A 12,566-nucleotide genomic window follows, 5' to 3' on the forward strand; every position below is an offset into this window, starting at 1 on the left:
CTTTTTATTCATATCCTTATTATTATTATTTTATATTGTTATAGTTAATTAACTACTAGCCCTTAAGCAACCAATCGTGAATCACTTAACCTTTTCCTAGCCACGCCCTAGAAACCATTATCAAGCACCCTAGCAACCCAAACCCAAATAGGAATATCTTCAAATCTGAACGTCATTTAGACGCGTGGATGGTTTGTATCATTCATGACAAGCTGCCTTTATAATACCATCACTGGCAGCTGCCAAGCCACCCCATAGTAACCAAACACAGTACCCTAGCAACCGTTAAGCAAGACCTATATCTTTGCTTGAGAACATCGTACGGGAGTTGGTTCTTCTGACTCATGTTAGCAAACCAGATCTCAAACATGTAAGTCAAGCTAGCAGTGAATAGCTACATGCTAACAGTGATTAGCTAAGTGCTAATTCATGCCTAAAACTGTACTATTAAAAATATTTTGAAACAATATAATCATTAATACTTAATATTCATCATTATCATCATCGTTATTATTATTAGTGCTACTTTTAGTGGTAGTATTATTATATCAGAGAGAGCCCAACAAGCTGCAAATAGAAAAAACACCTGCAAATTAGGAAAACAACTTCATCAATGTAAATGCTCACAACAAAACCAAACAAAGAAACGCGCTGGAAATATCTCTGGAATCTCTATTTGGTATTTGTTTGTGTTGTGAGCATTTACAGCACCTGCTGTCAAAATGTCTTCTCGATTTGCTGGTGCTATTTCTATTTGCATGTGTTTTCCTGAAGCTGCAGAGCGTTGAGCTCTTTCTCTGCCGTAATTATTGCTGTACTGTACAGACAGTAAGGATATCTGGAAAGTATTGTCTAAGGCGAGATACTGGCAAAATATACTTTGTCAGTTTGACCACTAGGCATTATAGTCCTGTAAACATTACTTTGAATGATTTGTTGGACTTCCTTTTTATACTGTGGGGTAAATTTGCAGACGGTCCCTAAAGCAGCTTTGTTTAATATAAAATTAGAAAATAATTTTACCACGCTGATGAAGGTTATGATGACAGAACAAGACGACAGTTAGGACGACAGAACAAAATCAGGACAATAGTAAAAACAAAAGAGGACGACAGATTAAGTCGACTTCAATGGACAACATACGGGCCAACGTTTACTGATTCAACTACAGTACAAAGCACAAAGCAGTCGATTTATTTTTGGCACAAATGGAATCCCATATCAGACGATGTCTTTCATACTTTTCTGCACCTTGGCAGTAGTAATTGTTTGGCAGTCAATGGGACAGTCACAAGCCCCCTGGTTTTCATCCAAAACATCTTAAATTGTGTTCCATTGACAAACAAAGCTTTTACGGCTTTGGAACAACATGGGGGTAAGTGATTAATGACAAAAACGTTCATTTATTGCACAAAAGCTTTGATGATTTACCCGTGAAGGCTGCATATTGTTACCTGAATAGTAAGAGCTAAATGTTACATAGTACCTTTGGAAACGGTACTATCCCAGTAACAACTTTATTATTTTCACTTTTGGTATGACACAACCATGCAATTGCACATTTAACTAACTAATTTCTTTAAATAAAAATTTATTTTATAGAAAAGTGTGCAGCTTTGTTAGGTTTATTTGTGCAAAATTTCTGCTGGAAATTAAAATTACATTACATTACATTAGATTACATTATATCTAGTTAAAGGACATGTCGTTTTAAACATGTATGACTATGACATTTTTGGCATACCGGTAACCGAAACTGAACTGCAACTGTTTCAGATATAACAGTTTTTGAATGTTTATATTAAAAAAAATACTTAAAATACTTAAATGAATAAATTAATAAAAACATTTTATTCTTATATGTCCCATGGAAAAAACTAATTCACACAGGTTTAAAACAACATGAAGGTGAATGATGACAGAAACTTATTTTGCAAAATATTAGGACATAATCTAATAACATTTAAAAAGACACAAATGTGTTTTTTTTGTTATACAATACTGTCTAAATGAGTATATTCTAAAAACACATTTAGTGTTAGCTGCACTGGCCGTGAACTTCTAAAGACAACCACTGTATATCTTGGGGCTTGTTTGAAAGTGCGTTCTCTCTGTTTGCATCCCAGATTATAACCTTAAGGATGCAAACGTGTGGCTCCGACCTCTCGTGAAGGATAATTCCAAGTGAGTCAACAATCTCTCCGGCTGGGAGCGGGGGGATATCCATCAACAGACTGTCTGTTCTTCTGAAGCTGTGTTCATCATGAGAGTACGTAGAGTGTATTTTCAGCTTGACTGGGGGAAGCAGAGGCAGGCTAGCCTTACGGGAAAAATGAATGAATCCTTTATCATTTGATCATTTGGCCCATGCTGTGTTCTCCAAAATGGTCATGTCAGATAAACAGAGATTCTACTCTGAATGCACAAGTTAGCTTCAACAGCGTCTGATTTGCATGAGACAGGCCGGGTTTCTAGTGTGAGTGGAATGGCAAAGACTTTTGAGGCCCTATCACCGAACAAACGCACACATTGACAAACATGACTTCCCACTGATGAGGAGATGCCTTATCCCTGCACAAATTCACATGTACAGTATTTTAGCAATAATGGTCTATCTATCTATCTATCTATCTATCTATCTATCTATCTATCTATCTATCTATCTATCTATCTATCTATCTATCTATCTATCTATCTATCTATCTATTCTTTGCATCTTGTTTGTTATCAGTTAATTCACTGACAAATAATGATTTGCTACACCTTCTGGTAGGAGTTGGTTGGATCTTGCGCAATGCCCCAAATTTGGAAGAGTCACGATGCAACTAAAAGCAACACGATGCAACTTATTGACTTGACTGTACAATACACTTATTTTACCAAACTACATATTTCCCCTATTGGTTCCAATATAACGTACAACCTGTCACGATGTATTTCATTATTTTGCTTTAGAAAACCAACTGAATCCCAGCCTAGCTGTCAGACAACTGAATGCGTGAATGTTTTCAGGTTCTGCACTTTTGGAGTTTGTCCACAAGCTCGGGATTTGGAGCATCCCTGGAGTGTCATTGCATTTCCATGCCAGCCATTCAAAATGCCAACACCATGACACTATTATAGTATGAAAACCAAGCGCCCCAATATGTTCAACCCACAAACTTGACTCTTTTGTGGAACCCTGTTTCCCTGGCAACGCCTGGCCCTGACACCAACCAAGACCATATGAGAGAACATGGCAGAATACATCTTTAATTAGTCGACTGATATGGGATGCAGTCCACTGCCTGTTATTGGGCTGCGATTGGCAGCTAGTCTGAACACACTCTGTTCTATCCGTTAAATAGACAAGGAGCTCTGTGGTGCATCTGTCTGACCACCAGATCCGTGACCGATCCTGTTTTCCTGTCTGAGGCTGGGCATTGTCGGGAACCGTGCCCGTTGACAGCTTGCTTCGGAGAAACCGGTGGCTGTACAAGGGGGGCATTGGTCTACAGTCGTTTAATTACACCAGCACTGTCCATCACTGTTTGGACACAAAACCACCATCTGCGGGACTTTCCATATGTGTCTAAACACAGACTTTCAATCCGATCGGCAGGAACCAAAAACTTGTCTCTCTCAGCTTGCAGCCTGTCTGAAGGATGCGGTAATGAAAGTACTAATGGCACACTGGAATCGGAGCCTCTCTGCCAGGGGTCAGTGAACACTGAGATTGCTGTTTGGGTCTTGAGGCTATCAGTGTTGATGCTTAACACATGAGAGAAGGAAGAAGAGCAAACCATCTCCTCAGATGTACAAGCTTTGGGAAAAGTAGAGTAGATTAACATCTGTGGACTTTCTGAACGTAAAAAATGGTGTGCATTGATGACTTTCTGTGGCTGAAACAAGATACCTAATGTTTATTCATGTTTATTTCACTATAACTGGTATTGGTGCACTTGAGGCATGAACTGAGTAGGATCTGTCGAGAAATTGAAGAGCCACAAAATGGTATTTATTGCTTGAATAATTTAAAAATGTCAAAATGTGAGCAGGTTAATCTGATTCAAATGTAATATTTTGTAAATGTAAATGCATTGTTTTATTCCATAGTAAGGCCAATTCATACAATAAATTTAAACTGTGTTTACTGTAAGACTTTCTACTGCTGGTCTGCTGTTCTTCCTGTACACTTTGATTGACAGATGTCTCGTCCAGTCAGAGGTGAGTAATTCTCACACCAGTGGCGCTGTCTCAAACTATACCCTCCTCTTCCGGTTTGTCTGATTCGTCATCGCGTTTTCTGACTTGTTACAATGTTTTATGAATTGTTGTAATGTTTTCTGAATTATTTTGTTTTTTAGATTTGGATTTGCATTTTTGATTAGTTATTTTGCTTTCAGAATTGTGATTTTCTTTGCAGCCAGAATAAGGCCATAGTTCAATTAGCAATTTTTATAAACATCCCTTAGAAAAAAGCATGCATCTTGAGACAAACAGAGGCACCGACATGTTTTAAGCAATCAGTGCGAGTTTCTTTCAATTGAAAAAGCTCAGATTTACATTTAGTCTATGACTAAATTACAATAATTAATGACCTTACGTTTGAATTTATTTTGAATCCTCCTTACATTTCAGGTCGAATTGCAGTTAGCATTGTGTTTGTTACCTCTTTTAAAGGTAACTGACCGTAATTCAGAATGCATTCACAATTCACATCAGGTTAGATACAATACTGGTTTTAATCTGAACAACAAGTATGTTAAACAACAGTTCAGCCAGTGACTACATGCACTCCTATCCCTCAAAGCCACAGTCTACTCTACAACTGTGCAGGATGTGGTTGCTAGGGTGCACTGAGTGGTTGCTAGGTGGTTGGCCCAGGTCGCTATGACATTCTGCGCTGTTTAGTGCAAGTCTATTGAATCTCCCCTGCCCCCACATTTTACATGCAAAGCAGTCACTAAGTCACACGATGTTACGTTTAAAACTAAAGATTTCAAAAATGTGACAAAACGCTTCAAACCTTCATGGTAATCTGCGCAGCATCAATAAAAGCAGTCCTGTGAAGTGAACAGAAGCTGTGGCTGCACCGATGAGCTGCTGCTTTGTTATCGCTGCGCATTTCCATGTTAACTCTACAGAGACTCTCTCCCACACCTCTTTAAACTTGAGAAACCCACCTCGCCAAACACCTTCTCGTCTCTTCTGGTGACTGCGCATATTTCGAAGGCAATCATTGTTAATTATGTCAGCAGCTGAATACAGCTCATTTAAGCAGAAGGGTTCTGGCATTTGGCGCGGCAGCATCTCTGGGGCACAGTTCGGTTGATGATCAAAACAGGAGGGAAACGCAGGAAGTTTTCTTTGTAGAACGGGACACTAAAGGGCTCTCTGATGCGCTGATGTTCTTCACCACACGCTCGCCTCAGATACTCCCTCCTCCACCGCTTCTCGACAAGCGAGTGTTGCCCTGAGGCGTGACGGCAGCACTTAACAGGCTTTTTCTTCATTTTCTAAAGACCAGATATGGCACTTATCCTAGCGCAACTGCAAGAATGGGGGAGTCAGAGTGCACAAGAGTGTGCTGTGACCCAGAAGAAAGTCTCGTTGTGGACCAGTTGTAAAGCTTTAAGTGGAGTCAGCGCTTCTCATTGTTTTTAACTGTTTGAGGGACTCGTTTTTCTGTACTGTTTCAAATCAGTAAATGAAAATATGACATTGACAATACAGTGAAAATTCATACAGTTTATTTAAAATAAACGATAAACGTATGTGGGTTGACGAACATGGTTGTCAGTAAAAAGTGGTCATGAGGTTTTTAAAAATTATTTTAACATTTTACTTGAGGCTCACTTATAATGTTAATTAATTTTTTTGCCACAAAAAAAAAAAAAAAAAAAAAAAATTGGAAAAATAAATATTTGGCCACTGTTATAATTGGTGACCCTCCTTATTTAGGAAACGATATGAGCGCCCCCTGTAGTGTAAGTGGGTGCTTTGACAACATGATTAAAATATAATTTCCAAACTAACTTTTGGCGGCTTTTATTGCTTCATAATAACCAACGAGCGAACATTTGTTTTGGACAACTGCTCTTGCTCACCTTTTCTTTGTTGTGACAATAACATTGCAGCTACTTTTTACTGTATTTTCTGGACGAGTGACGTATGTCTGAAATTTCCCACGAAATCCGTCCCTATAGCTCTGAAATGTCGTAAAAGTGCGCTCACTAAAACGCTTTTTATCCCAAAGTTGCACAGCGCAGCTTTAGATGTAGTGTAAGTGACAGGCGTGCTTTATGGCACGGCTTCGTGCCGTCGTTCGTCTCCAGGGCTTGTGTAACCGGTGAGAGCGCGCTCGGCAGCACCAAGGTGAGAAAGCGGAGGGAGGGGTTTAAACTTGCCCGAGGCTTTGGGAGCCGAGCGACTGTCATCCCTCTCTCCTTGGGGTTTATATGTGGACGCTTGCGCTGATTTCTCCTGCTCCGCGGCAGACCCGTGCGCTCGGTAGTGTCGTTCAGGAGCACCGGCTCTCTCTTCCACCGGACCGGACCATGGCAGACACCCACTGAAGCCATCACGGAGAGATACGCGTTTGTACCGACTATGGCTGTAGACGGTAAGCTCAGTTAAACCGGTTTTCCTGTGATTCATAGCGCAGAACGATGTCCCGTTGACATGCATCGCAGTAGACGATACTTAAGACGATACTTAGGCTATACTATAGCCTACTAGACTGAAAACTAACATATTTGTCAACTGATATACTGTACTCTACTGTAAGCGAACTCTTTACACTGTTTACACAATATTAACAGCCTACTACTGACTAATTTCTTCTTCATTTACAGCATAATGTTAACATCATTGCATCCAATTTCACATTTTTTACATGTAGCATTTAAAATGATTTCCTGGAATAGTTAACTCAGGTTACAGGTAATCAATAATTTAATTGAAAGTGGTTAAAACTTTTTTCAGTTGGGTTATCTTTCATACAGTGTAGCTCCTATTCTTAAGACCGCTGTTTTACCGTTTTGTCATAATTTAGCTATTTTTTTCATATGCTTCACCGATGCATGTTTCGGTCAGAGAGTCGGTGACCGGTGAAGCCTCGCTCACACATAGTTTTTTTTTCGGATGTGTTTTTGCCCGTCATGTCGACGTTGCGCTCAACCCGCTGGAGGGAATGTCAGCCAGAGTTCACGGGTTTGCAGCCGGACGTAAACACCAAGTCTACCTGACGTCCTACACGATGAATGAAAACAATCACACGCATGCTTACAGTGATCTCAAGGGCTTTCGTGTAATCGTAAGACATATACGTTTTCCCTCGGCCCCAGGCAATTATATGTAATCACAGTATATCTGCAGCGCTCAGCGTGGTGCTGAAACGGACAGCAAGACCTTGCCTCGCTTTATCCTGGCTTCTTCCTATCACATCTGTTTCCTATTTTTTCCCATTTCACGTGTGTGATAGCGTATATTCAGTGACGTGAAAGAATAGGCCATCCAAGGTGAGCTTGTTTCTGAATCAGAAATGCAAAGTATCATTGCTCTACAGTGAATGGGTGCCGTCGGAACGAGAGTCCAGACCCGCTCCAGTCCGTCAGTTAACATCCCGTGAAGTGAAAAGCTGCGTGTTTGTAAGAAACAGATCCGTCATTAATACGTTTCAAATTAAAAACATTGCTTCAGGCCAAATTAATCCGCAATCCATAATAATGCTTCCTCCAGCGAAAAAGTCAATCCTCGGTTGTTCTCTAATATCGAAATCCTACGCATTTGTTTAGGACCGTATTTGCTTTTTGATTCTCAGTTTCTTTACTGATTCAGACGCGACTCAGACACGAAATTCAGAAAGCAATATTAGAGTAAAGGCCTCAAATTTTAACCAGAAGCAACAGTCTGAAGTCGAATAATATCTTAACATTGGATTTGTTACACCGGAGTGGAATGGTGCGGATTGCTGTGATGCTTTTATCAGCTGTTCGGACTCTTATTCTGATCAAGTGATGCAGTGTTTCCAGACTCAATGGAGTTCGTACGTATTTTCAAGGATGAGCACATATTCAGCACTTTTTTCAGTTTTAAACTATCCCTTTAAAATAACAGTTTGTACCCAGAATAGAATGTCCTTTATATAGAATTATGTAGTGTTCCCTTTGAGCAAAAACATGCATTTACAAACAAATTGCATAATCATAAAGTCTCCCTCAAGGAATGTTAGATAATTATGTTTATTCAAACATATGTTTTTTTTTTGCCCAATTCGGATGGCTTGTTTTAATTAATGTTATATTCTGTGAGCAAATTACTATCAACGTTTAGGCCCTTTTTTTTCAGAGAAAGCCTGATATGCGAGTACACAAGAGGTTTATTTAGAGGAACCTCATATTTGCTTTCAAGCCGTTTGATTAAACAACTCAATTACACTTCAGAGAACCGACTGTTTGCTTTTAATGTCTTCCATTGCACAGATATTGCCGTATCATTTTCTGGTTACGATGCAGGAAAGGTTTTCATTTTACGCAGGCTGTATTAAAGCGATTTCCAGAAGAACACTGGTTTCTGATTCACATAAAGCACGTTTGTGTCACTGCTCGTATAAAGCTTCATCAGATCCGGAGAGGCACAGATGTTGGGTTAACCCCCTCTCGCCCCGTTTCACACACCCGACAGCTCTGAACCAATCCCAGCATGCTGCACGAAGACTGGGCTGCTTTCCTGCTACCTAAGGGACCACCAATGCATTAAGTGCACGGACTCGCACATGTCACTCATTCATTCATGCATACAGATGCATTAGAAATGCCAGAGCCACAAGCTCCACTCGCGAGCGCTAACCACACGCACAACGTCTGGAAAAAAAAAATAGAGAGAGCGAACGAGCGGTAGCGATAAAAACAGTAATTTTTTTCCCGTTTCGCTCAGATTGACATGCAGCGGGTGAAGGGAGTGTATATTTTGGCTCAATGTGTGTTTGTCTGTTATCAGCAGAAGCGATTCCATGCTTGACCAGTCTGTCAACACCGCTGACTTTTTTTTTCGGTGACTGGTAGACATTTGCTTTTACTCTGTCTGTCGTTTGAGAACGCAAATAATGAATTTCATTAATTTTGACCGTTTCGCTCCAGTCGCCTAGCAGACTTTTTTGCCGCTTTTTTAATGGAAATAAATCTTGTGTGTCGTATTTTCCACGTGGCGAAAATAAAGAAATAACTCAACAAAGCATGCGTAACGTTCGCATTTACGTTTAGTCATGTTGTTCATTTATTCTTGCAACAGCTTTTCCGTCGTATTTTATAATAGTTTTGACTTGGTCCATCAGTTTATAAAACACAGAAAAACTGAATGCGCCTAAGTTTAACGTAAAAGAAGTTGCCAAAGCAGAAATGTGAAGATTGTGTTATAATGCTTATTTTAATTCTGTAATGTGTGTTATTGTAGATATAAAGTTGTTTAAATTACTATTAGCATTTTAATGGGATATGCTTATAAGCAATATAAGTGTATATGTTATATAATTAATATAAGTAACAGTGGGGCTACTTTTATACTGTTCATTAAATGACTGGATGCAGCTAAATTATTTTTTTTAGCTGAAATGCTAAAAATTAAATAAAACTTTGGTAAGCTAACCGTCTGTTGAATATTTTTATACTGCAAAATTTTACTCAGCTTCTTTCAGAATTGTGAAAAATAAACAGTTTTAAAATAAAAGTCTTTTCTTTATAGTCTGAGCACAAAGAATTTCCTGCAGATTAATTCAGATTATATCTCTCACAGAGTTTATATCTCTTTATGTCTTGAAGATTCTAATGTTTACACTTAAGTTGATCCAATATGTCTTGTCCCATGGACTTTACTTGTAAGTAAGGGAAATACACAATTTTCATTTATTGTCTGTGGTAAAGGACAGTATGTCACACATGCTGATGACAGGGATGATCTATTATCGAACCTCGAACATTCCTTTAACAATGCTCCCAAATCTGTTCCTTTAGGAGCTTTTGTCCCAAAGCCTCTTGATCTTGTTTGTACTCAGTGCATTGTAGGTCAGAATAAATGAATCTCGCCCCGACCACATGACCAAATGTGAACTGATTCTCACATGAGCGAATGAATAAAAGAAGAAAAGGAGGTTAAATGAAAGGAAGCTACTGTTTTCTTTAGCCACATAAACATGGTCTTTATTAGCTTTCTCTCACATGTTTGTTAAGGAGGGGCTGTTAACAGCTATTTGGTGTCCTGCCCAAAAGTTGGCTCTGGAGAGCTTTTGAAATGTGATCCTGCCTCAAATGGTGTGGAATGTGTGTGTGTGTGTGTGTGTGTGTGTTTAGGCTAGCATCCTTGTGTACTCACAGGCATTGTACCCACCTTAAACCCTCCATCCATCCATCCCTTTATCCCTCATCCTTTTGTATCATATCTTTTAGAAGCAGACAAAGGATTTCGCTCAAATGGATTTTGCGTGTGTTTGTATTTTTTTGTAGAATATAGCATGTTTGATCCGTGTGTGTGCGTTTTCATTATGTTTTTGTGCTGCTGTGTGTATGTTTGGGTTTTAATTCTCGTTCTGTTGACCTGTTGGTCTTAATATCCTCTTACGGTGTCATCACAGTTCACACAACATCTGTGCTGACATCAGGGGAAGAGAAAGCAAGAAAGACTTGCTTGCTTTTTTTCTTGCAGTGATCCGTTTTTATGATAAAAGATTTTAAATGAAAAGACGCCACTCTCCGTGCATCATGGGTTTAATGCTCGTTGTACATATTTGCACAGCTGGCATTGGTGGATATTTTTGTGTCTGACTTTGATCCGGTTGGACAGTTCACCGTCAGATGCATTCACACCCTCTCTAGTCAAAAATGACAAAGAAATGTGTACAAGATTAACAGAATATCCATCAGATATCTGCAACCAGAATCTCATAGAGTCAAATAAGGATCCTTTAAGAATTACTCTGGAAAATGACAATATTGCTGGATCATTCTAATTTATTCACAAATCAGGCTGTATGTCTAAAAGCAATCCTTCAAACATTTAGTTTCCTTTCTGGGTGGTTAAGTGTTCTAGATGGTTGTCAGGAAGTGGTCGTTTCTAGAATATTGCTATGTTTTATGGCCCTGTTCACACCTCTTATTTACACCAGAAATGTAAATTACCCAATGATTTAATCACCTTCAAGCCATATGACTTTCTTCTTTCAAATAACTATATTCAGAGTCATATTAAAATTCAATTTTTTTTTAGCTTTTATAATGGCAGTGAATGGAAATTAAGACATTGAAGCTAAATAAAGTGCATCCATTCGTCAAAAGTACTCCAAATGGGAGTTTAAAAAGACCTGATCAAAACTGAAACAAACTAAATCAAACGAATGATTTCAGCTGGCTAGTGTGCTTCAACAACACTATTGTTTATGAATTAGGTCAGTAGGTGGAGAGGAGGCACTCTTAAGAGGTTTGTCAAACACATTTGGCCACATGAGCATTTTAACTATGGTTGAATTTGATTTTCATTTGCATCTTGAAGTGTCCGAAAAGCAGACAAGCTCAGAAATCTTCAGACCTCTGACACACCTGTATTTCACATTGTTTACTTTGCATTAGGGTTTCCAAAACATCCTGAACATTTTTAAAAAATGTACTGGAAATATTACATCCCTTTGTAACTTTAGATCAGCTCAACAAAAAAGCATCTTAATAGGGCCCAGGATATTCTTGTTGGTTTTTTAACAGTCTTATTTGGTTCCTAGTATGCTCTTGTTGTTTTCTTAATGTCAATGTCCCGTTTTATTTTTGTTTTTGTGTTTTATGTGGTTTCTAGGGCAATGCTAGGTGGCTGATGGGGTGTTCTGTGTGAGAGTTACCTTTTGGGGATATTGTAGGTGACAGACAGGGAATTTCAGCCAAGGAGCTCCTCAGTGGTTGCATTTTAATTGGTTGAATTTAAATAATTTAATTTTCAAGTTTCTATTACACTAAATCTGTGTTTCTTCTTTCTTTGTAAATATGTTTTTTTAACCATATGATCTCCTGCCTTTTTAAAACTCTAAATCCGATTACTTAGAAAAGTAATCCCACACCCCAACAATGTTGGTAGCAACGCTTCAGGTCAAATTGAATATTTCAAGTTATAAATTTGATCCAACTCCAAAATAATCCTTAAAAGACACCACTTATAAATATGAATGAATTGCGAAACCTCTTGTTTGATCTCTTTAAAATGATAAAGTTAAGGCTTGCTGATGCCTTTCACATACAAATCAATAAGACTGTACAGATCACGTGCTTCATCCATATGCTGCTTCATTATGAATCAGAGCAACACTTCTGAGATTCCCTATGAATAAAAGTGGGATTGAGGGGGATGGGGAGGAAAAGCAAGGGGGAGGTGTCTAATAAACATTCACTCGTCAATCCCTGTGGACCTTAAACAGATTGATCAGGCGTTGAAACCCGGGAGGGATCAATTTGGCTTAAATCAACAAGCATCTTTGTGAAAATGGACAGAGAGTAAGAAGGAGCTGGGGGATGACTGAAAAATGGAGAAGAAAGGTCCATTTCATTTGCTGG

The 12,566-nt window shown here is 38.9% G+C and overlaps 1 protein-coding gene across 1 annotated transcript in view; it reads left to right on the forward strand.

Annotated features, from left to right (window-relative positions):
* Window positions 1-6,271: 6,271 nt before the first annotated feature.
* samd10b (sterile alpha motif domain containing 10b) overlaps window positions 6,272-12,566 on the forward strand; it is a 53,357-nt gene continuing 47,062 nt past the window's right edge. The window contains exon 1 of the mRNA XM_043224057.1: window positions 6,272-6,604. Within this exon, the coding sequence (XP_043079992.1) occupies window positions 6,592-6,604 (13 nt within the window). The 5' untranslated portion in view covers window positions 6,272-6,591. The remainder of the gene's footprint in view (window positions 6,605-12,566) is intronic.

The sequence above is a fragment of the Puntigrus tetrazona genome, chromosome 23 (assembly GCF_018831695.1).
Source record: "Puntigrus tetrazona isolate hp1 chromosome 23, ASM1883169v1, whole genome shotgun sequence".
Classification (NCBI taxonomy): domain Eukaryota; kingdom Metazoa; phylum Chordata; class Actinopteri; order Cypriniformes; family Cyprinidae; genus Puntigrus; species Puntigrus tetrazona.